The sequence below is a fragment of the Nilaparvata lugens genome, chromosome 8, assembly GCF_014356525.2.
Source record: "Nilaparvata lugens isolate BPH chromosome 8, ASM1435652v1, whole genome shotgun sequence".
In the NCBI taxonomy this organism is placed as follows: Eukaryota; Metazoa; Arthropoda; class Insecta; order Hemiptera; family Delphacidae; genus Nilaparvata; species Nilaparvata lugens.
This window is the reverse complement of record NC_052511.1, coordinates 28711358-28737209: the sequence shown is the minus strand read 5'-3', so window position 1 is coordinate 28737209 and position 25852 is coordinate 28711358. Positions and strand designations below refer to the sequence as shown.

Below are 25852 nucleotides of genomic sequence, written 5' to 3'. Positions count from 1 at the left end.
ATCATTCATCCCATCATCATCACCTAGGCTTACAATACTTCTACAAAGTCGCCTTTGTAAAATAATAAATAATCAATATTATTAATTGATAAATTAACAGGATTGGCTCGTCAAGTGTTTCAAAGGCCTAGAAATCTTTCTAGTTTGATCACCGTATGACTTGTTTATCAATAATCACCTCGGTCGGTCTTCTAAAGCTCCGTTTATACCAAAGTTATTAACAAATTGTTTATTTTTCCGTCCTTATAGATTCTATTAGATTAAACGGATCTTGACAAACACATAGGCACATCATTTGTATGATAAGCTACAGTATGTTCAATCTAATAGAATCTATGAGGAAGGAAAAATAAACATTTGGTTAATAACTTTGGTGTAGACGCAGCTTTAGCTAGCCACTGAAAAGCCTTCCAACGGATACCACCAAATAGTAGCAAAACTGCCTTAAATATTACTAAGAGTATTTCTGATATGAATTATGGAGTTGTCTGATACTTTCATTTAGGATGAAAATTTCATTACACATAGGATGTCTAATCTGGCAAGTCAAGCAGTTTATTCAGATCCAGTTATTGCAGATTCGGCTCATAGTTTCCAATACCGTACCTATGATTGACTCTTATTGGTAGAGATACGGTATATTTAACTTTGAATATCATATTTTTACCCTTTTGAAAATGAATATTTTCACAAATTTTGAATTTTATTTGGGAAGCTGTCAATTGTAATTAGGAATTGTGAATTGTAATTGAGAAATAGTAAGATGTAAGTTACTTGGGAAGTTGTTAATTAAAGATTAGAAAATAATCCACTTGTCCAACGTCATATTCCATACTTGCATTCTTTGCATGAATTTTAATTCACGAACAAGATCAACTGGATTTTCAATCAGATTTCTTAATTAAAACAGAAACTTCTGACTAACAAATCTTATTACCGCATCTCAAATTGAATTCATACTTTCTCAAATACAATTTACTATTCTTAATATTACATGATGTGATAACTTCTAAAATACAAATGTCTATTCTCAATTATTACAATTGATACTTTCTTGAAATTTAAAAAGGTATAGATTATTACAAGTCTGGTATAGGTAATACCTACACATTTATAATCAATTCAACCAGATTTTAGCTAATACTTAGCCGTGATAAAAAATAACCATTTAATAACAATAATAATGCTTTTATTAAATCAAGAGCTTTTACAAACACAATGTTCAATTAATACAATATAAAATACCTTTAAATAATAACTATCCACTGAGTAAACTGAATTCCATTCAATCACAACAATACATGAAAAAGGATTGTCTGTTTCATTGTTAAATCATGACTAAGTGCCAAAAGCCGGTTAAATTTTAATCGTGATTAATTCCAGGAGAGCCTATCAGACAAACCGTCTTATAAAAAATGCCTTTTCTGATTGGTTCTCGTGAAATTAATCACGGTTAAAATTTAGCCGGCTTCTGTGCAACTAACATTAATTAGAGATTATTAATATAAAATTTATCAAACAAATATGAGAAAAATAACATTGTAACAAATCATCTGTCTGTAATAATCATTTTAGTAAAAATAGAATATTGCTATTACCCGATTTCATTCTTTACCTATTCTTCCAGTTTTTTTTTAATAATGCAATGTTTCCAAATACCGGTAACATTGCCTATTAAAATTACGCCAAAGATAAGGCTAAAAACAGCGTTTTGAAGTGCATTATTGCATTTCGAAAATGACACAAAGTACATCTAATTGAAATTTTGTGAAGTTTATAACAAGATAAGCAATGCAATTAATACTGATAAGAATGTACTAGAATAATAATGTTTTAACAAAGTGAAACCGGTGATTAGGTTAGTGATTAGTTTCCATAATGGGCCTACATTTTTAATTCATAATAAATTATTTTAAGTTGCTGTACTACTAACAAAGAATCTACTTTATTATTGTAGCTACAATACATACAGCCTATCTAAATAATCTTCTACATAATTTATTTTATACATTAATACAAATAAATGTGAAAATGATTTAAACTTTTCTTTTAGCTAGCTCTACGTAACGTATTAAATATATATTGTTTTAAATTATTTTCATATAAGTATGTTAAGTTTTAAATCAGTTACCTTTGATTAAGCATGTAAGCAATAAACAGTGTTAACATAACCTTTAAACCGAGAAGTGTAAAGCTTTTACAGAGTGGAAACGTGGAACGATCCTATCGTTCCACTCAAGTTTATTTTTGTTTACATTTTTGACTGTCGACCAGCTCTCCAGTCGAACAGTTTATACCCACCCAATTTATTGAGTTGTTACTTCAACACTAAAGAATTCCTGCCAAGTCTCAACTTAGCTTTTGCTATTCCAACAAAACAATAATGAAAGCAGTGAAAACACAGGCTGGTTGATGAATAATGTTGCACGCCATACTAGGTATGTTAATCTTTACCCTCACTCCTCCCCCCCCCCCTATGTTCCATATATATATATATATATATTATTGTACATCTTTATAGTAGGTAGTATTATAAAGTATATTCTGTATAGGCCTACTAGGAAAGTATACAATACCTACTAGAGTGAGTATACCTGTTTCTTTGCAAGTACATTTATGTAAAGGTACCTAGTAGATATCATATTATTATATAGGCACTGTACGCTAGGTAAGTATATACAGTACTTACTAGTTAGTATATAGGTGTTTCTTTGCATGCTGTTACATAGCATGTTGCACGCACATGGTGGTGGAGGGGGGGTTTAGGAAGCTACTAGTGGTTAATGTTGGCACTAGAATTGTTACCGAATGGATGGATGGGGGGGTTGTTCAACCCCCTTGTGGGGTAGAATCGCCCCTTCCCAACTCACACACCTTTGCTCTATCACCAGACCTTGGCCAAGTTAACACCAGCAGGGGACGAATTCGATATATTACCAGGGGTTGCAATGCAATGATATGAATCCTGGAGAATTGTTGTGATTGTGATTACCTGTTACGTTTTGTCAAATATGTTTCGAGGGTTGAGGGTATGAAATACAACTGCTGTTATGTAGTCCATTATTATTATTTGTTTCAGTTTGCTTGCTTTGTTTATAGAAAATGTTCAAAGAATTGAAACAAATCTTATTATGTGTCAGATTGCTGAAATAATTACAAAAAGCATGAGGAAATATGTTATGTTCTAAAGGATTTACTAAATTATTGATAAAAAGTACCTAAATTCGTATGGCTTTCGTTGGTGGGGAGTACCTTGCGGGATGAATTATATTGATAAATCTATTTCTTACAAAAATATTACAGGCGAGGTACCGTATCTCCACAACATTTTAAACTTTATATTCATATTTGAAGTTGAAATTTATTTCATACTAATCATCATCAGGAAGCAAATATTTTTATTAAACCAAAAGTAATGAGTAGCCTATTCATTGTAAAGAAAAATTGGGAATCATATTGAATATGATGTGATTTTCATAATCTTGAACTGTATAATTAGTCTTATAACATTACTTCTAGATTGTGATTAGTCTACAGTAACAATTAAGCAAATAAAACAGTATTGGAAAATAATGACTAGCTCATTTTATGCATATAAAAACAGATTAGAAAGAATTAAAGTTGGCATTATAACTTTGAATAAATAATTTAAAACAATTCCTAATTTGAATAATGTTGTTGCTCACACACGGGTTGATAGTGTCAGTGTCACACTTTCATTAAATTTAAGATGAATATCATGATTGAACTCTCATGTGAAAAACTTTCTTTACACAAAAACAGTTTCTCAGCAAAAGATCTTTTGACAAAAGTAACAGCAATGCTAGTGTAAGGGAACATATCTGCATCCGATCTCTGCTTTGCAAAGAAAATGAGAATAAAGGTGGAAATTAAGTCCTCCCTCCAAATTCCACTGCATGGACAGCTCGAGGGTGTAAACTAACAGTTATGCGTGGAACGGTGAAATAACAGTGACTAGGTAAATGTTTAAAAAGTGAAAAGTTTTCCCTTACATAAAATACTATTAATGCGCGGAAAGGGTGGAAAGTAGCAGATTCGCGTGGAACAGTGACTAGGTAACGGGTATTCGTGGAACTATGACAACAACTACCCTTCTCAAGTCCTCAGTACACGAGTGATGGGGTAAGAGAACGGTTGTTTCACACCTCCCTGCGTTGATCGTGACATGTGAATAGTGACGAAAGTGACTAGTAAATTCCTTCTTCCAGTGAAATTTATCTCTAACTATTTGTAGTTTTTCTGTCATAATGTCTGAATACTTTTTCGATCACATGCCGTTTTTGCGGCGTAATTCCAAGTCGAAACTTCCAACACTTCAAGACGGGCTTTTCAAAATAGGATGCCAAGCGTATCACATCTTGGTGCATGACAACAATGACAATCAGATTGCCTCTTACAGATCCCCGCCTGCAGTCAATCCTTCGGATAATCCGTTCGTCGTCATCATCCCCACGTCTAATCCGAAAGGAAGCCAGAACAGGGACAAGAATAAGAAGCGCCGTTTTTCGGTAGGTCACCCACAATGCTTGTAATGTAAAAAGCGTTTCAATGTAATGCGATGAAGAAATTGAGACATTTATCTATCTATCTCACCCTTGCTTCTAAGTTTTTGAATGCTTACATTTACTTGCTCATCCGTAGTGATATAAAATGATTTTTTACAATACGCAATAAATAGTTATCATGTTAGCCAGTAGGATTTATAGATGAATATTAAAACTAATAATTTACTGGTTCTAGCCATATGAGTTTTTAGTTAGATCCGCCTGGATTTTTTATTCTTAGAATGTATTTTCAATACATAATCGATATGAAGAGACAATATTACTGTAGTTTCCAAAGTCAGGATCTTTGTTTTTTCTTCAGATTTTATCGATTAGAATAATGATGGAAAAAATAGGTACCTCTGCATTACTTAAGAGGAAAGTTTTAACACCCTAAAAGTAAGAAATCAATATTTTTCTTCAAATTTTACAGTTCTTTAATCTCATTTTTATTTACACACTTAATTTCCAAAGTAAAATATTTCATCATATGTATGAATATTTTAGTAAAATAGGCTGTAATATTAAATTTATATTAAGTATTGAAATATAATATTTGTAAGAAAAATATTATGACGAATAGTAGGTAGCCTACTCAATTAGAAATTGTGTTTAGGCTCCACCTACGGTCAAAGCAAAAATATATCCCATGATTATTTTAATGCAATATCTCTATCTAAAATCTCTAATTCAAATCATTTTATTTCTGTTCAATTTTTCATTGCATTGACTTCTTCCTAATTAACAAATGATCCATAGAGAATAAAACAGCTTGAGTTGTAGAGCGCTGTATTCTTTTGCACTGTATAGATTTCATTAATTTGGCCTACGGTAATGGATATTTTCCTCATTGAAGAAGTATTTCAAATTTGATTTGTATCATAATTTGTATTCAATAACTTCTACCCAGTCTGTTAGATTTATTAGAAATTTCTATTTTCAACTGTAGTTTTCCTTACGTTGGACATCTGTTCCAATAATTCCCATTACATTTCATAAAATTGGTCGTAAATCATTTTTTCATACAGTATTTAGATAATTGATTTTACTCATAAAAATCTGAACTTGGAAATTTTAAGCATACACGGTAAACAGTAGGTAATAATAAATCCTTCAGGAAGGCGTGAACGAAATAGGTTCACATAAACAGCATTGATCTTAATAAACAAAGTAGAGCACTTCCACATTTCTATATTTCGAAAAAGTTGTAAACTTTATGAAGAGCTATTTCTGTAGATGGGTAGGAAATGAGGTTTCGCTTTATGGCGCACGCTCTGCCATAAACTGGATTTTTGTTTTCTATTGGGGTTTGATGACGTTCGGTTTGATACTTGGGTATGAAACAGCAAATTTCCGGGACTCCATATTTTACTACTCACACTCGGGATATGATGGAATGAAACTCCTTCCTGGGTTCTGGTCCTACAAAAAAATTGGGATGCATATTTTTCTGCCGGTACCTTTTTTTCTGAGCATATTCACAAACCCTTTTGTCGTTAGAAACTGCAATAATAATCGAAAATACTCTGCATAGTTGCACTTTTACTTTTGAAGTTGAATCACCAATAACTGAAATGATACCAATAATTGAAGTGCACTCTAGGGTTATCCTACAATGATGCTTTTGATCTTGTATCATAGAAAGCAAATCAAAATTCCCTTAAATAATTGAAATAATGGTTTCGATTCGTTATTTTCCAATTATCAAGCTTTAAGCATAGTAAATAATCAATAATTAACCTTCTTGCACGTCGACTTTGGATGTAATACAGATGTATCCTGCAAATTGTATGAACTGCAGCCTCCAGCTTTGTTATAATTAATTTATAGGCTACATCTTATTTATGAAAAATTTAAAAAAATTTCAGGATATCATAGAGCATATAAAATTATAATAAATTGAAGAAGAGGCTACCGTATTCTTACTTATTTCAAAATGATTTTCTCTCACCTCTCATTGATTGGATAAAACATCATCAAGTATTGTGTTTTCCACTGACGCATGTCTTGATAAAATACTTCTACTCTAGTGAGAATAAAAAATTGTAAAAGTTGAGCTTCCTGAAGCAGGTGTTCTCAAAAACTATTTCAATCTTATTTGAATGCGATCCTAGCCTACATCCCAACTATTAGCCTACTATAATGTTGGAAATAACATTTTATAATACATATAATATATCAAAGGACGATTCTATCTTGAATAGGTTGAGAATTCCCATAATTATTCTATTTTTATACGGTACAGTAAATTATGAAAACTAGCGGAAACCATCTAAATTATCTTTCAATCAGGATTGTCGGTGCTCTATTATACTAACATTATAATTCAAACATCATGCAAGCCTCTATCAATAAAATTTTTTGCGAATTGAAAATAATTAAAATATTTCACTAGAATTCATATAAACAAGTAAGTTGTTGTTAAACCTCTTATGCTTTCCAAGATACAGAAAAATCCTTCAAAAAATGCATATGAATTACATTTAATCTGCAGTTGCCTAGCTATTTTATAAACCTGTTTTTCAATAATGATTGTAAATTGGTTGCATGAGAATTATCAAAAAATTTAGAATACGATTTTGAAGTAATCAGCATTGATTTATTGCATGATAATAATAGGTCATAATTGACCGACCGAACATAGTGAGTTCTATGTTTCGACTCGATTTGCTTTTGTCTGTCTGTATGTAACGCGATTACGGCCAAGTGCGTTGATAGAATTCTATGAGATTTGGCAGGAATATTCCTTTTTCAACTGCGCGTCCATGTACACACAAGGTTTTTTGAAATTTTGCATTTTAAGGATAATATGAAGAGAAAAGGAATTTCTCCATACTGTGATATCACTATATAATCTACTTTGAAGATAGGATCAATCAGACTATAGAATTATTCTTAATCAATCAGCTGACAGGTGGATTACAGTACAGATGTCTGGCCGTGTGTATTTCTATAAGGTAGGGTTTCAATATTTTTTATGATCGTGCCCATTAGTATCAATATTGTCACATTTGAAAAACAAATTTGATAGGTGATTGAAAATAAAATAAAAAATGATTAAATTGACTGAATAATGCTGAAGAACTTATAATATTCATGATTGAAAAAAATAATCTTAAAATATAGTTGAGAAATATTTTTATCAGATGGAAAGATAATCACGAACTGGATAAATCGTCATATGGGATACAAATGTAAACGTGAACTGAGTTTATTAGCATAAGTGAGTTTTTGATCTTGGAGAAAACAAATAACAGTTTTTTAGAGTAAATTATGATTCAACTGAATCAACAAGAACAGGTCTCATCAGATTCTTGTGGATGGGAAAACTGCGAAAGGTCTACTGTTCACAGAACTACTAGTATATCATTATTGATTTATTGATACTAGTAGTTCTGTGAGCAGTAGACCCCACGCAGTATTCTCATCTACAAGTACCAGATTGAAACTATATAGACCTTACGGAAATACAGCAATAGACTGTCAATGTAGACATAAAAAATCTGGTGTGGCGCACTCACACAACTTTCCTTGCCGTTATGAAAATTTATCACCTGACGCTAGAGTTCCCGCGCATCTCAAGTCTACTATATAAAGATTTGAGCCAGCTGGTGACAGGGCAATAACGCTGGAGACACACGAGGTCTGCTATCTCTTCATAGTGAATCATTCAATAGAATCAACAGTTGCCAACAGTTTGCAATATTGAATAATCACATTTTCCCGAATTTCGAGCTTATTTTTAATTCTAGGTGAAAATGTTACTAGACATTAATTGTAGGGATTCTCATGCTCAATCTTTTCCACTCGATTTTTTTTTTGTTTAAATTGTATCTGAAGCCTGATAATTGAGAATCTAAAATCAAAATTTCCTTATATGGGGTGGAGCTCCTGAAATTTTTACAGATATGAGACTTGTGGCCGTTGATAGAGCTTATCAATGACTATTTTAGGTATAAATTTAATCAAAATCTTTGGAGCCGTTTTCGAGAAAATCGCGAAAAACCCGGTTTTTGACAACATTTTCTTCATTTTAGCCGCCATCTTGAATTGCATTTGATCGAAATTGTTCGTGTCGGATCCTTATAGTGTAAGGAGATATCGTGTACACAGACGCACATAGGCCTACACTCATACACACACACACGCATACAGACCAATACCCAAAAACCACTTTTTTGGACTCAGGGGACCTTCAAACGTATAGAAATTTAGAAATTGGGGTACCTTAATTTTTTTCGGAAAGCAATACTTTCCTTACCTATGGTAATAGGGCAAGGAAAGTAAAAAGGGGGTGTGCTTGCAATTTATATTGTAGTTCTGATTTTTTAATATATTATTTAGATACATAAGAGAAGTCCAGAACCAATTTCTTCATGCAAATTTTCCTTGTGCTAGATACAGAATGGCCCAAAAACCTCGTATTTTCGGCTCATTTTCCAGTTTTCAGCTATTTCTGCCAAATCTGGTAATCGAACATAAAAATTTGCTCTCGCCTTTTTTCTAGATTATGAAATTCTGAATAAAATGAGATCATTCGGAACTCTCTATCTCCAATGAGTGCTGAGTTATGATTTTTCAAAAATGAGTGAAATTTGAAGAAAAAATCAATTTTGATGAATTTTAGTTTTTGATCAACAATATCTTCTGATTGTTACCATTTAGATGTATAATTCGAAATCCCTCTGGGCGTATTTTTGTGCTCTACAATCTGAGATCAGGTAGAGCGCTCTATCTAATATAGATTTTCAGGTACACCTGACAGCAATGCTCCTTTTATTGTGAAAAACACCTAATTCTCAGCTTCAACCATCATCACCAACTACATACCACTACAGGTAGTCTTCACATTGATATTTCGCACAATGACATAAGTTCATAATATTATGTTCTATGAGAATCACCCGTTAGATGCACTTCATTTCAGTATTTCCTAGTGGAGAAGCGCGCTTAAGGACACCTCAAGGATCAAAATTTCAAACACTTATAACTTCTGACGCAATGCTCAGATTTCATCGTACTCCATTCTTTTCGGCTCGTCAAGGCGGTCCAAAATCATGCATCATAGGTCAAATTCGGTCGAAAAGTGGAAAATTTATAATGTATTGAAGAAATTGATTCTGGACTTCTCTGATGTACCCAAATAATATATTAAAAATCAGAACTACAATATAAATTGCATGCAACAATGTATATAGTGACTGGACTATGTCAGCTGATTTATGATGAATAATTCTATAGTCTGATTTTTACTCTAATATTGGCGTATGAAGGAGGCTCCTTTTTCCTTTTATATTATCCTTGAAATGCAAAATTTCCAAAAACCTTGTATATACGTCGACGCGCAATTAAAAAAGGAACATACCTGTCAAATTTCATGAAAATCTTTTACCGCGTTTCGCCGTAAATGCGCAACATATAAACATTTAAACATTCAAACATATTTAAACATTAAGAGAAATGCCAAACCGTCGACTTGAATCTTAGACCTCACTTCGCTCGGTCAAATATCGGGGCACCGAGCTTCACTCGTTATTTTTATTTATTGATAAACAGAGCACAATTCTCTAAAAAATGATCGTGTTTATATTTCACAGCTTGCTATACGTCATCTTATGGATTTCCGGGATAAAATATTTTGATTTTTCACATACTCACTTTTTTACTATCCACAGCTGTTTCAGCCAAGGATGAATTATCCTTTTAATGTCCTTCAGCGAGTTTTCTCAAAGATCTCTAGGAGACCTAGTGCAATCGAATCTTTATAATTATCATAAACCTACTATGTTCCAAATTTCATGAAAATCGTTAGAGCCGTTTTCGAGATCCGTTAAACATGAATAACCAGATATAAAAATAGCCAGATATATAAATACAGAAATTGCTCGCTTAATATAATAGGATTGGTATTTAGCATTAATACTGTATAGCTATTAACATTGATAAGGTATTAATATTTATAATATTGAAATAAATCATTATTGTGGTAAGCTCTAACTTATATTAAATATAATGTCGACTGTGCAGAACTAGATAACAACCTATTATCGATTCAACATCATGTTGTATGATATATCACCAACTTTCTATAAAATACTATAAGCAACTGTACCGGTCTCTCATTACCTGATTTTTCCTACTGTTATAAAAAATTGCTTCAATTTGTCTTATAGTGAAATTCACTTCACACTGTCAGCATTCCTAATAAATAATTTCAATGCTTCTTGTTCAACAAATGCTGACAGTTTTAAAAGTGAATCTCATCACAGTTGAATCGTGAAACATGAAAGATCATTGAGGACTAATAAAATTGGTATACTTTACTCAGTGTCAGATCATCAAGGGCTATCACAATGTTGAGAGGTGGTAGCTATATAACTGGTATGGTAGTTAGACCAACAAAGGACCTCCAGGAAACCGCATTCTAACCGCATGTTATGGCTGACGAATTGGGTACCTATTATTCTTTTGTATTTGGGATAAGCTCGCCCCACGCACGCATCTGAACGCGTGACCAAGTCAAGTTAGCCTCTGTTGAACCCTCATTGTGTCACGCAATAACGTCATAATGAATCCCTCATGCTGGTACGGGCTACTAACTGGTCATTGTGTTTCTCGGTCTGGTTTCATTTAATATTTCCTCCAATCGTATCTGCTTATCACAGCTGAATCGTTCCCAATCTGTAATTTCAATTTAATGCAGTTTCCTAGAAACGGTTGAGGATGGTGAAGAAAGTGGTTCAACTTCTTGGTAAAGTGGCTAAATTATGATCATTCTAAGCAAATTTTTACCGGCACCTAAATTCCGATTCCACAGATAGACGATAATTGATAAGTTTCCTAGAAGTGATAGAAATTCGTAAAGAAGTGCTTTGAACTTCCAGTAAGTACCAAATTACAGACATGAAATTCTCTTAAGGAAATTTGAAAGGATCGGAAATTTGAAGTTGGTTGCTGAACTTACCTCGTAACAGCCCAAATACAGTTAGGCTATATATGAAGTTCTAAGATAAATTTTAATGCTCGAAGTTGAAAGTTTAACGTACGCTATATAATTTCTAGGGTGATATAATTTGATGTGATGCAAACATGATGGGTGTTTTTAGATTTAGGATTCTGTTGATATTATTGGTATCATCTTTTATTGATATCACCTCTTTAGTAGAGCTTTGATTTTTTTTTGGCTATTTTTCTAGATGAACTTTTAAATTTCCAATCAAACAGAAAGCTGAAATCACAAAAATTTAAATATTGATTGGTATAATTCTGATTAGGCCATATAGGCCTACCGTATACTATGGGAATTTATTGCATAATTTTCTAACATTGAAAATATTTATTAGTGTGTATAAAATATTATTGATTCCATCTTGTGTGAGTAGTGTGACGCTGTTTTCTGTTTAATATTCTAAATTTATTGTAGGACAGTAGAGTACTATTGAAATTTTCAATCTTTCCATGCAAGCCGATATGACTGGATATATTAGATTTGATAACACATTCGATGCACAGTTGTCGATAATTTTAATATAGGCTATCCTGTAATATGGGCTACTTTGAAATTTCGCATAATTTGACAGCACGGATATTTTATCCAATTCTCAACTTATTTTTTACAGAGTCTAGTTTAACAAAAAATGCCAGGGAATTCGAGGTAGATACCATAGAATTACAGCAACGCACAGAAGAATATCCGCAAATACGAACTAGCCTACACTAGACGCAACGTTGCCTGTGCCCCTCACCCCTTGCCCCGGCTATTGCACATTTATTCCTGCCATTTAGACATGCAGGGAGGTGGTAAGGCGAGATTACAAAGAGAGGAGCGTCACTTGCGTGACTGAGGCTCATGAACCTCGTCCAGCTACTTTAAAACGCTTCTGCTACATACTGGTCAAATCAACTCTACTACTATAATACTCGGTTCAGTGTAAGAAGCGACACAGCACCAAGCATTTTGGCTAGCTGCTTAAGCAAACTTGTGTCGATTGTTGAGCTGACCCTACACTGCGAAAACTTCTCCCATGTGTGGAGGAAGGGATTAGTCGACAACAGTCAGATTCACTTTGAACTGTCAGCATTTCTCATGTATAACATGAATACTTTCTATTTAAACAATGCTGATAGTTGAAAGTGAATGTGACTAGTGACAGGTTGAATAGTAGTGTGTTTTTAATTGATGGCACTTGGCTGCTGGTTTATTAGTGTGCTTTGATTTGTGTATGTGTAGCCCACTCTAGTGTACCTTAGTACTGCAAGGGAACCTTAACACCGTCCAAGATAATCACGATGAAAAGTGATTTAGAGGTCAAGGCCACCCTTTCATCACATCTCGCAAAACCGCAAAGTGATTACTGATAGTATCGCATAAATAAGAGCTGGGAAAATTCTCCAGTGATGATTTTACCGTTAAAAATCTATACCAATGTCGGTGCCTGAATTGATTTTCTTTTGTATTTTTGAAATATTCTGTAAACATTACTGTCACGCAAACGTGTTACTAGCTTTTCATGTAGCTGCTTTCCAAGGAATACAGCCGTCTCGTCACTTCCTATTCGCCTTATGAATAGCAATTTCTATTCAGTTTCCTCCGCTATTCAGGTTGATGGCTTTGTGACATACACTAAGTTCATCCTTCTGCAAAAATCCTCCCCATTATGCTAAATAGTTTTTTTTTGCAAATCTGAAAGGTATACAGCCTTGAACTTCTTGAATAATTATATTAATCACATTATTGACAAACTTGAAAGTTTCAATTTTATTTCAATTTCAATGCACACTTTTTCTACCTGTTGTGAATTGTCATGTGGAAATCACTTTCAATCTTGAATAATAATGTCATGTCAATAAATTTATATCTGGAATAATGGAGTACGGTACCTATTAGGGTTGCCACCCGTACTATATAATAAAGTCTTGTACTTTATACTTTGTAAGCAAGATAAAGTACGCAAAAATAGTTTATTTTGCTCAATAAAGTACTATATAATAAAGTACGAGGAAATCAAAACATTTTAAGTTATTAGAGTGGCGGAGACTGTCAGATTTCAAATAAATATACATTTTACTAATAGAAAGTAACAGGTAGCAGGTGACAAATGGAACGGAACTGCTGATGAGTTCAAGAATTTGTATAAAGTGGTTTCATATTTACTCTCTATTCCTGCCACTTCAGCATTTGTGGAAAGGGATTTTTCGGTGATGAGTGAAGAGATGAGAGGAGCAAAGCATCTTTGAATCTCATATGAAATGAACTACCTAATGATTATTTCAATTTGAATGTTGATTGCAAAGATGCTTTGCAACTCTTCACCAGTAACAATAATTTATTGATGATGGCCAAAAGCAATAAGAAATATGTTTTCAAGAATAATTGATTGATTTTTTATTAAATTTAAAATTCATTAATTCATTACATTATTAAACTCATTTTGTATTTCATTATATTGATGTATTGTATTTTGAATATTCATTCAAAATTACTTTATTTGCATGGGCTACTTATAAAAATGATTAAAAACACATTATAAAAAACATAAAGTACCCTTTATTTATTTTGTCCAGGAGCACATTCAAGCTCCAAAATAAAAAATACTACGGTACTCAATAATCAGGCTTGTGGAGCACTTGATAGAAGAAAACCATAAAATATATTGAAATGAATGCTAATATGAAGATTTTAAACGTTGGAAGCAAAAGCAGTAAATTAAATGAAAAGAAGATTTTAATATCTAAACTACAGCAAATAAATTGAATAGTAATAAACTAATAAATATCATTGAATTCGATTTAGACAATCCCATTTTTGATAAAATTATACAACCAAGAAATAGAGCATATATGGAGGATTAATATGTACATAAATTAGTCAATACTTTTGTTATATTTAATTATTCATTATAGCTTTAAAATGGCTAAAATAAGCTGAAACCGGTCATTCTTTTAAAATATTTTAAATATATTTTTTATAAATAAAGGGTGCTTTATGTTTTTAATAAATTATTCAAAATTGTATTTTGAGAAGTTTTATCAGGCTTTGGGCAAACGGGTACACTTTTTTTGCATTCATTTTCATAATCTCGTGTACCTCGAATTATTTTGCAATAGCCTAGAGTTTAAATTTTTGAAGAGTAACAATATTATGCATTTTTTCAAGGCGCATAACTTACATTTTGAATTTAGAAGACCAACTCTAAAACTTTTTTGGATTAAATAAAATAAATTGTGTTTTTTTTTTCTATAATACTAGCCTATAGTATACAATTATTCTTTATGAGCAAATAAAATTAATTTATCTATTTAATGACTTATTATCATTTTCGTCATACCAGTATGTAATCAATAACTTTCCAAGCTATCATGTTATTATTTGGATGAATCGAATAATAATAGATAATTACATACTATAATAATTATAATAGATTTTAATAATACTCAGTGTCGGTTGGCCTACAGCCGGTTAAATTTTAACCGTGATTAATTCCACGAGAACCAATCAGAGAAGCCGTCTTTTCAAAAATGCCTTCTCTTATTGGTTCTCGTGGAATTAGTCAAGGTTAAAATTTAACCGGCTGTTGTGCAACCAGGCCCAAGTGATATTCAAGTCAATAATGTACGTGTATTCTTGTGAGTATATAAGAATGCCACATTGAATTATGGGGCCTTTTTGAAAATACAGGTAAAAATAACATGTACTTTATTTAAACCTAATGTACTTTATTTTTTAGGCCTGTGAATACCAATGTACTTTATTCTTCATAAGAAAAGGTGGCAACCCTAGTACCTATGCTCAATTTTTCAAGTCGAGAGAATCTTTACTACTGTAGTTCACTTTGATTTGAAATAAAATCGTAAATTATTGTTGAATCATGACAATTCAACGTTTGAAATTCTAGTACACTGAAATTTGAAAGCATGTTAAACAGGATTTATCCTTCAAATTTTTTAAAGGGTAGGCCTATTTAAAGTGATTCAAGATTTTAGTGAGCTCATTTTTGTAATGTTTATTCCCATTTTACTCCAGTCACGAGGTAGTGAAAAAGGGTCATTTGGGCAATTAATTAATGGTAAGAACCATATTGATGCCCAAAAAATTAGGGGAAAGCTGAATTTTTGAAGGATGCTAGTATATAAGTAAGTAAGTAGTATTTAATTTTACATAGCCTGGAACAGCGGAGTCCCCATCGTCTTCTCGTCTGCTCCCACCTCGGTAGCCCTTGATGATAGAGAATATAATTTGGTCTCAAATTCTCGACCAGGATGCTTCCTTCCACGTGCATTAACAATAATCGTTTTGAAATTAGTTGAGTACAAGTTCAAAGAAACCGACGATTTCAAGAAATGTACTTTTTCTCCCGAGTTCAAGCCATTTTTCAATCAAACGGACGGGATGAAGACAAATTTGAGACAACAGGGAGAAAAATACACACGTTTCTTGAATATTTCTTATACTTGTTTCTATAAGCTAATCATTTTAGTTTTGATATAATCGGGGAAGATTTGAACACTATTTTATTATAAATCTGCCACTCATCAAACAGTTAATATTCTTTTGCCAGAGGTGACCAAATCCTTGTCCCCCCTCTACCTGAAGACCATGGATGCACTCCCACTTAGATTATTTTTGGAAAAAATTCAGCTTCCACCCCACCCCCTGAATAAAAAATTTCGTCCTTCTAAAACACTGCTGACCTTTTTTGGGACCCCTTCAAAATTTGATTTTGACCCCCCCCCCAACAAAAATTTCAAGGACGTAGTCCGTAGTCCAAACCCCTCCTCCCATGTGGGCGAAGAATACTCTGGCCTACTACTTGGTTGTTTTCTGTAGTTAATTTAAATTAATCAGAAATACATCAATAACAGTTTATTGTATTAATTTTGATTCATCCATTTCTCCGAAAATTTCATCTCTGATTATATTTGAGGCTTGCTCGTGAATACAGTAGCATCTATATCTAGATAGATAGAATCAGATGTGACATTTGCCATGGCTTTAAGCAGAGCAGAGCTGCCAAGTTTTACTCAGCCATAAAACACGTAAAGGTAATAGCTTTACAGGTAGCTAGGTACTACTCTAGCCAGGAGCATACAACACATCTGGGCAGACTATATATCTTTTACGATTTCAGTAGCCAACAAATCTCCTGGAATTCAGTGGGTAGCCTATATTTCCAAAATACCTTCAACGCGCAAAAGCTTATGTTATGTTCTCGCATGTTGAAAATTTTAGTTTGTAGTTGCGTTTTTCGTAATCAATGATTAAATTTCCAATTTATAACTGATTTATGAACTGTGCCAATTTTTAATAAATTCCAGTTGATGTTGATGCGCGGAATTGATTTTCCATCTATTTAATCATATCAAAAAGTTTTAGATGCTTGTCACAAAGAATATGACTAAATATAATTATACTTGAATATTGAATGTAATTGTAATTGAAAAATGCATCCCTTCTCTGCAAAGTTTATTCTCAAGGTAATTATTGACCGAGCGAAGTGAGGTCTAAAATTCAAGTCGACGGTTTGGCATTCATTTCTCTTAAAATGTTTATATGTTGCGCATCTACGGCGAAACACGGTAATAGATTTTCATGAAATTCGACAGGTATGTTCCTTTTTAAATTGCGAGTCGACGTATAAACAAGGTTTTTGGAAATTTTGTATTTCAAGGATAATATAGAAGGAAAAATAAGGAGCCTCCTTCATACGCCAATATTAGATTTAAAATCAGAATATAGAATTATTCATCATAAATCAGCTGTCAAGTGGATTATAAAACGCATGCCACGACGCATGCAATTCAATATCTCAATGTAAATAGCTCATTTGAAGCAAAGATGGTTGATATCTATTATATCAATGGAAACCCTCACAATAGAGCCCGCATTACTCATCAAGTTTATTATTGACTTAATCCAATGACTCACTACTGTAGGTAGATCCTATATTAAATATAGAGTAATAATCAAATATAGTTTATTTTTCAAAGTCGTCTTCCAGGAGAATCTTCTTACCTTATACACTTTATGAAATAAATGTTTATATTCAACTAGCAGGCAACCCATGCTCCGCAAGGGTCTATTTTAAAACTTAACAAACTGAAATCTTGACCGAGTTTGAAATAGGCTTAGAACCATCCTCGGTTAATCAAGAATCTATAATATGTAAATGAATTTATATGTAGGCTAGTCTAGACGTGATGATGCATCAAACATAATTCTCCAATCCCGTACGTGTTTTTTTTTCTTTTCTTTTCCCGTAAGCCAGTTCTTTCCTTCATTATAGTATAGTTAAGTTCTTCAACTTGGTGCTAACCTAATAAAGTGACAGAACTCAAATCTTGTTTAGAAACCTTCCTCAACTTTAATGCCAACCTGACAAAATTGGACTGGTTATTAATTTAGTTACCAATTTTAACCATCTGTTTCGAAGAGTTAGTCTATCTAGATTATGGTCCTATATTAGCATTAATATTATAATAGTCCTATATTAACTTCATTATAATAGTCCTATATTAACTTCAATATTATAATAATACATGTCCCATGAATAAATTTGAACATTAATTCTAAAAAATCTGAAGGAAAATTGAAATTTGGACTTCGAGGTGCACGAGATTGATATTTTTTGAATCTATCTGCAAAATTTGGAGATCTAAATTTAATCACATTCCTGTTTTTCCGGTATGCAATCCACAAGTTGACATGTTTTGATGCGAACAAACACAACCCTACTCTCTCTTATTATACACGGTGTCCCACCAAGGTTGTAACAGCCGTTGACCATACCGTACTACGTTGTCTACTCGACATTTCTGACAAAAAATGATCAGTAGGCCTAAACTTTTTACTTTCCTTGCCCTATTACCATAGGTAAGGAAAGTATTGCTTTCCGAAAAAATTAAGGTAGGCTACCCGAATTTCTAGATTTTCTAAACGTTTCAAGGTCCCCTGAGTCCAAAAAAGTGGTTTTTGGGTATTGGTCTGTATGTGTGTGTGTGTGTGTGTGTGTGTGTATGAGAGTATGTGCTGCGTCTGTGTACACGATATTTCATCTCCCATTCAAACGGAATGACTTGAAATTTGGAACTTAAGGTCCTTACACTATAAGGATCCGACACAAAGAATTTCGATCAAATGCTATTCAAAATGGCGGCTAAAATGGAGAAAATGTTGTCAAAAACCGGGTTTTTTGCGATTTTCTCGAAAACGGCTCCAACGATTTTGATTAAATTTATACCTAAAATAGTCATTGATAAGCTCTATCAACTGCCACAAGTCTCATATCTGTAAAAATTTCAGGAGCTCCGCCCCATCTATGCAAAGTTTGATTTTAGATTCCCAATTATCAGGCTTCAGATACAATTTGAACAAAGAATTTTGAGTAGAGAAGATTCAGCATGAAAATCTCTACAATTTATTTTCAGTAACATTTTCACCTAAAATTGAAAATAAACTCGAAGTTTGAGAAAATGTAATTATCCAATTGCAAACTGTTATTAAATGATTCACTATGAAGAGATAGCAGACCTCGTATGTCTCCAGCGTTATTGTCCTGTCACCAGCTGGCTCAGATCTTTGTTTATAAACAAGTAACACTGATATTCAAACTGACGTCTACATACACTTAAGCTGGTGAAGTCAATATCAAATTGTAATGGATTGGAGGGACGCAAATTATATGGATTATTCCTTAAGTTGAATGTGTCACTATTCTTATTAATGAATCTTAATTAATCCAGGTGAGCACCTGGAATTCTTGAAAAAGAAGTCTACTAGGGTACAATCTTGGCCTGCATAATGCAGCTCTGATAAGTTGTTTCTGTAATGTGAATAATTTGTTCATAAGGATATCATAAGCAGCCCCCCATATCTCAATTCCATATTGGAAAAGTGAGCATAATAATGCTCACTTTTCAACGTAACTGTAGGAAAAGTGATTCTTTGCGTTCTGTAATCAGTGCAGGAATGGCCACTTTTTAAGGTAACTGTAGGAAAAAATGCTATTCTTCAAATTCAAAGTCAAATATCAAACCGATTTTTCTCCGGGTGATTATAGTGGTTTCAATACTTCGAAAACTTCTCCATTCCATAAGCTTTCGAATGAGTATAAATTTGAAAAGGTAAGTTTCATGATAAAAAGTGTTCAAAACTTCTGATATCTGGAATGAACACAGTCAAAATGAGGAAATTCCCAAAAGCATGCATCAAGTGGTGATCTTAAAAGGGTGAAATCACCTGATTATTGCATTATTTCCTGTAGCACATAGCCTAAATCCTATATAAAATATTAATCATACAATTTTACAAGATCCAACAAAATTTATTCATAGAATAATAATTCAAAGTAGATGACAGAATTAAAAAAAAAACTGATGGCTATCATTCAGATGGTAATCAAGTTACATATCAGCATGCTCACTGCTTACAGTAATTCAAAATAACCTCAATTTCTGTTCATGCAACTTCTGCTGCGTTTCATCAAGCTTCGAGTTGCCCGTCTCACTTCGTTGGGCCGTGTCTTCATTACTTTAAACGTCAATCGAATTCTAAGAATCAGTTCCTCCCTGGTCTCTACAGGTTCTCTGTAAACTTTACTTTTCACAACCCCCCAAAAGTAGAAGTCTATTGGAGTAAGATCAGGTGAGCGTGGTGGCCAAATTACGGGTCCACCTCCCAGGTTAATTGTTATCAAGCCACCCACGGACGTTTCCAGCATAATGATGGAATGAGGGAGGCAGTCATCCAACTGGAGCCACATATTCTGCCTCAAATTGAGAGGCACGTCTTCCATCAATTCGTGAAACTCATTGACCTTCATACCAACATACCTCCATATAAACTTCACCATTTATTCTTGCAGGGAAAATGAAAGGTCCATGTATGTGTATTGTGTAAATTTACAGCACCAGTTCTTGTGAACGTACTTTTATCTGTGATCTGTCAATAAAATGTTTGAAACACAATCTTGTGCTGATCCAACGGCAAAACTGCATCCTTGAAACAGTATCAGGTTCATTCAACTCTTGAACTGGGTATCATGAAATGGTCGAAAGTTATTCTTTTTCGATATTCTTGAAACATCCGTGATCATGGATGTGCAACATCCCAGCTGCCCACCAGATGCTGGATCGAGGATTCTGCTCGAAATAATTTAGAATAGGATTCTCAAAATCTTCAGAGATTAATCTGTCATTCTTAAAAACGTGTTATGAGATGGGTGTTTTCGGTCAGGAGAAAGTCTCCTGTATAATCTCACTGCCTCTCTTGAATAATTGCATCCACACTCTTCATACACCAATAACATGTTCAAGTACACTCTTCTACTAGACAAAGTTGATACATATCATGACAATTAACTGGAAAGCACACTGAAAACTATACTGTAAAAAGGCTGAAACATACACTTCTTGTTATTTTATTCAGCATTTATGGTAAAGGAAATAATGCAAGTTATTAAAAAAGTCATATCATTGTAGAATGTTAAAATGTTGATTAAAACTTGTGAATATTGTCAGAGATTCATCAGGTGATTTCACCCTTTTAGGATCACCACTTGATGGATGCTGTTTGTGAATTTCCTCATTTTGAAGGTGTTCATTCCAGATATTAGAAGTTTTGAACACTTTATCATGAAACTTACCTTTTCGAATTTATACTCATTCGAAAGCTTATGGAATGGAGAAGTTTTCTAAGTATTGAAACCACTAGTCACCCGGAGAAAAACCGGTTTGAAATTTGACTTTGAATTATATCATTTTTTCAAGTTTAAACCCTAATAAAAAACTACAAAATATCTAACAACAGATAAAATTACATTAATCTTGTTTGAAATGTTTTTTCTCTTTCCAACAATACCCTTGAAATTGAAATTCGACCAGTAGTTTTCGAGTTATTGAGTATTTAATGACCGGAGGTAGGCATATTCTGAAAATATCGAAAAATCGATATATCTCGAAAACTAAGGTCGATAGGAAAAAAATTTACTGAACACCTTTTGTCAGAAATGTTGTGAAGAATCTGTGGTCAACGGTTGTTACAACCTTGGTGGGACACTCTGTATATTTTTGCCAAACGGGCACTCAAAAGATTAAAAATTAATTAGAATGAAACGATAAAGTTTCAGCAGAGGAATATTTTGAGGAACAGAAAATTAAATTAACAAATAATATGAGGTAGTTGATATATTTCCAGAGTACTACCACAAATTTGGTAATTTTTCAATACATTTGTACTTATCGAAGGTCTATTAGTTTCTTTCATGCCAGATGTCTAATATATTCAAATTGGAAAATGAATTTCTATCAAATGAAAATAGTCTAGGCTCTTCCGTAAATATTGATCTCATGAAAAAGTTATCAATAACTTAAAAAATAATTTCTGAATATTAAAATTCAATTTCATTATCACTGTAATATAGACATTTTTATAACCATAGTAATTGATAGATGTACAGTATGTACTCATACTTACAGTAGTTCCCAAGTCCTATTATTATAAGCATAATAATAGAGGCAGAAAGAGAGTGTATGGGTCAAGATTTGCTCTTTACATTGTTTCAAGTTCATTTTAGCCAAGGATACCTGTTCAAGGAAGTGTAATCTGTGAGGTCTTAAATTTGCTTATCTTCTTAAACCTTGAACTTTCAAACCACAAATTTATCGATCCAGTTTGAATGTCTCGTCTAGGAAACATTTTAATGAGGAAGCACCTAGTTCAGTTATCTATTGTATTATCTATATCTATTAGTTATTTATAGTTATATTATTTATTATATCAACGGATAATCTATATTATCTATACTTGTCTGAATATATTCCTATATCTATTGATTATTTATAGTTGTATTATTTATGATGTATTATAATTTTTGAGCAATTACGTCTTATTATATCCAATAAAAGGGGCATATCGATCTACACTTTTTATTTCTTCTCAATCAATAGAGGCCCACTCAACCCTCTTCCCGCCTTAATGAATTTAAATAGATTTGATGGGGACGTTCACTAGAAATTGGAAATTCAAACAAAGCACCTGGAAATCGGTAATTTTAGTGGTGTTTAACTGATCATTTAATGACTAATTCAGAAATAATTTCTGATCATACTCTCTCCACTTCTTAAAATCTTGATTCTTTATCAAAGTTTTTGATTTGGTTCATTTTCAAATATATGCTGTTAAATGATTGAGATCAACTAAAAAAACTGATCTGTTAATTTATCAACTTAATTATAACATTTCAATGATAAAAATACATGGTTTTGTATGAGAAGACGCAGTTTAAGGGTATTGGTGTGTTGTCTCCTTACATGTTTAATGAGAGCTGATTTGGTTGTTTCTTTGTAGTCACAGGAATCACAACTGCAGGATCTTTCTCCAGTGTGTCTTCAAATCAGCGATGAGATTCGATTTCTGTATTGCTTTGAAATCACACATATCAAAACTGAAGAGTATTTATCCTGTATGAGAGATAAGAGTTGATTTGTCATTTGCTTTGTAGTATTCTCAGATGTAGGAGTAGTCTCCTGTGTGTTTCCTTAGATGTCTGATAAGTGATGATTTTCGTGTTTCTTTCAAATAACAGGAATTAAATCTTTAGGGTCTTTCTCCCGCGTATCAAATTTAAATGAGTGATAAGATGCGATTTTCTTGCTTTATAGTCACAGAAATCAACGCTTTAGGATCTTTCTCCTGTGTGTGTCTTTAAATGAGTGATGAGAGTTGATTTGTCCGTTGCTTAATATTCACAGAGATCACAGCTGTAGGGCCTTTGACCTGTGTGTCTCCTTAGATGTATGATGAGTACTGATTCAAGTTTTGCTTTGAAATCACAGAACTCACAGCTTTAGGGCTTTTCTCCAGTGTGTGTCTTTAAATGAAGGATGAGATGAGATTTATTTTTTGCTTTATAGCCACAGGATTTACAGCTGTGAGGTTTTTCTCGTGTGTGTGTCCTTAAATGACTATTGAGAGTTCCTTTTTCATTAGCTTTGTAGTCACAGATATTACATTTGTAGGGCTTTTCTCCAGTATGAGTTCTTATATGTATGGTGAGAATTGATTTCTCCACTGCTTTGTAGTCACATAAATCACAGCTGTAAGGTTTATCTCCAGTGTGTCTCCTTAGATGTCTGGTGAGATGTGACATCTGTGTTGCTTTATATTCACATAAATCACAGCTGAAGGGTCTTTCACCTGTGTGTGTCCTTAGATGTATGATGAGTGCTGCTTTCTGTGTTGCTTTGAAATCACAGAACTCACAGCTGTAGGGCTTTTCTCCGGTGTGTGTTTTTAAATGATTGATAAGATTTGATTTCTGGGTTGCTTTGTAGTCACATAAATTACAGATGAAGGGTTTTTCTCCTGTGTGGGTGTTCAAATGAGTGATGAGAGTTGATTTGTCCATTGCTTTGAAGGCACAGTACTCACAGATGTAGCGGTAATCTCCTGTGTGACTCTTTAGATGTCTGATGATTGATGATTTTTTTGTTGCTTTGTAATCACAGGAATCACAGCTGTAGGGAGTTTCTCCTGTATGTGTCTTAATAAAATGAGTGATGAGATGCGATTTATTTTTTGCTTTATAGCCACAGGATTTACAGCTGTGAGGTTTTTCTCCTGTGTGTGTCCTTAAATGACTATTGAGAGTTCCTTTTTCATTAGCTTTGTAGTCACAGATATTACATTTGTAGGGCTTTTCTCCAGTATGAGTCCTTATATGTATGGTGAGAATTGATTTCTCCACTGCTTTGTAGTCACATAAATCACAGCTGAAGGGTTTATCTCCAGTGTGTCTCCTTAGATGTCTGGTGAGATGTGACATCTGTGTTGCTCTATATTCACATAAATCACAGCTAAAGGGCCTTTCCCCTGTGTGTGTCCTTAGATGTATGATGAGTGCTGCTTTTTGTGTTGCTTTGAAATCACAGAACTCACAGCTGTAGGGCTTTTCTCCGGTGTGTGTTTTTAAATGATTGATAAGATTTGATTTCTGGGTTGCTTTGTAGTCACAGAAATTACAGATGAAGGGTTTTTCACCAGTGTGTCTTCTAAGATGTCTGCTGAGATGTGTTTTAGATGTTGCTTTGAAGTCACAGGAATCACAAATGTATGTTCTTCTTCCTATATGAGTTCTCGAATGTAGTCTGAGTTGTGATGAAGTGTTGCAGGAATAGTCACAAGATTCACAGTTAACGAGCGTTCCTCCATTATCTTGTGGATTTTCAATAAATGAATTCAACTTATCGCTATTTTGCTGGGAATTTTGTATCATAGAATTGGGGATAATATTAACATGCTTTTCAGAGGAACTCGCACTTGCTTGTCCATTAATGCTTTGTATATACAATTTTGAAGATATTTTTCTTCTTCCAAAATTTTCAGTAGCAGAATAATAGTTTTGGATAGGTATAGATGTTTCTGAATCATCTGTTCCAAATGATTCTTCTTGCGCCATAGTGTTTTCATTTTCAACTGTTGAGTGTTCAAGTATTTTGGTGTCACAGTTCAGTCTATCTGATAAAATAGAATAGTTTGTTTCAACCTGCATACCTGTAGAATGTCCTTGCTGAATATCTTCTTTTTTTACTTCTACGTCTACTATTCCTCCATATTGTTGTTGTTCTTCTACTCCAACATTCACATTTGGTTTGGGCACTATCATTTCAATTGAATGTTTTGAATAACTGTGGTCTAAATATAAATGTTGGTTATCCATGTTATGTTGAGTAAGATAGTTTTCTTCAATTATGTCCAATTCATAGGTTGACTAATCACAGTTGTCTATGTCTGGTCCATGATATACCTGTGACCTCGTGTTGACTAGACCTTAATCATCCAGGCTGGATCCACTGCGACATCCGTACTCTTTTCCCTGTAAATAAGTCAGTGATTGAGTTGAGTAAAATTTTTGTTTATGCAACACAATTCGCCAATTTAGAAAGAATATATTTGATTCTTTTATGGGATTTTTTCACACATTCGCAACCTGAAATAGTATAGAATAGAATAGAAAAATATTTTTTATTCGTCAAGCATTTACAAATACATATGAATAGTGTCAAGTTACATAAAACGAGAACGTTAGATACAAAATAAAAGTCAGTGAGATCAACAATCGCTGTTGTCCATCGTTACAACGCTTGCTCAATATGATGTAACATAGGTCAAACTTTTTTGATGTCCTAAAATCTTGATTGTCCAGTTCATCTGCACAATGTAGGTTTTTTCGCACTGGATGGTCATTCAAGGAATACTAACACCAACAGGTTTTTATGGTACCGTATGGAAA

General features: G+C 33.3%; 2 protein-coding genes across 4 annotated transcripts in view; one reads left to right on the top strand and one right to left on the bottom strand.

Moving 5' to 3' along the window:
* The window catches only part of LOC111045565 (cytochrome c oxidase subunit NDUFA4), a 97678-nt gene that overhangs the window by 51222 nt on the left and 20604 nt on the right, over positions 1 to 25852 (bottom strand). The window contains exon 3 of one of the 3 annotated variants that reach the window (XM_039434454.1): positions 22630 to 25435. The exons of 1 other annotated variant lie outside the window; for it this stretch is intronic. In XM_039434454.1, coding sequence (XP_039290388.1) covers positions 23408 to 25279 — 1872 coding nt within the window. In that variant the 5' untranslated portion in view covers positions 25280 to 25435 and the 3' untranslated portion in view covers positions 22630 to 23407. Of the gene's footprint in view, positions 1 to 22629; positions 25436 to 25852 lie in introns of those variants that run through there. One more of the 3 variants, XM_039434455.1, reaches the window with a different exon arrangement.
* The window catches only part of LOC111062648 (5'-3' exonuclease PLD3), a 111503-nt gene continuing 89787 nt past the window's right edge, over positions 4137 to 25852 (top strand). The window contains exon 1 of the mRNA XM_039434444.1: positions 4137 to 4529. Coding sequence (XP_039290378.1) covers positions 4269 to 4529 — 261 coding nt within the window. The 5' untranslated portion in view covers positions 4137 to 4268. The remainder of the gene's footprint in view (positions 4530 to 25852) is intronic.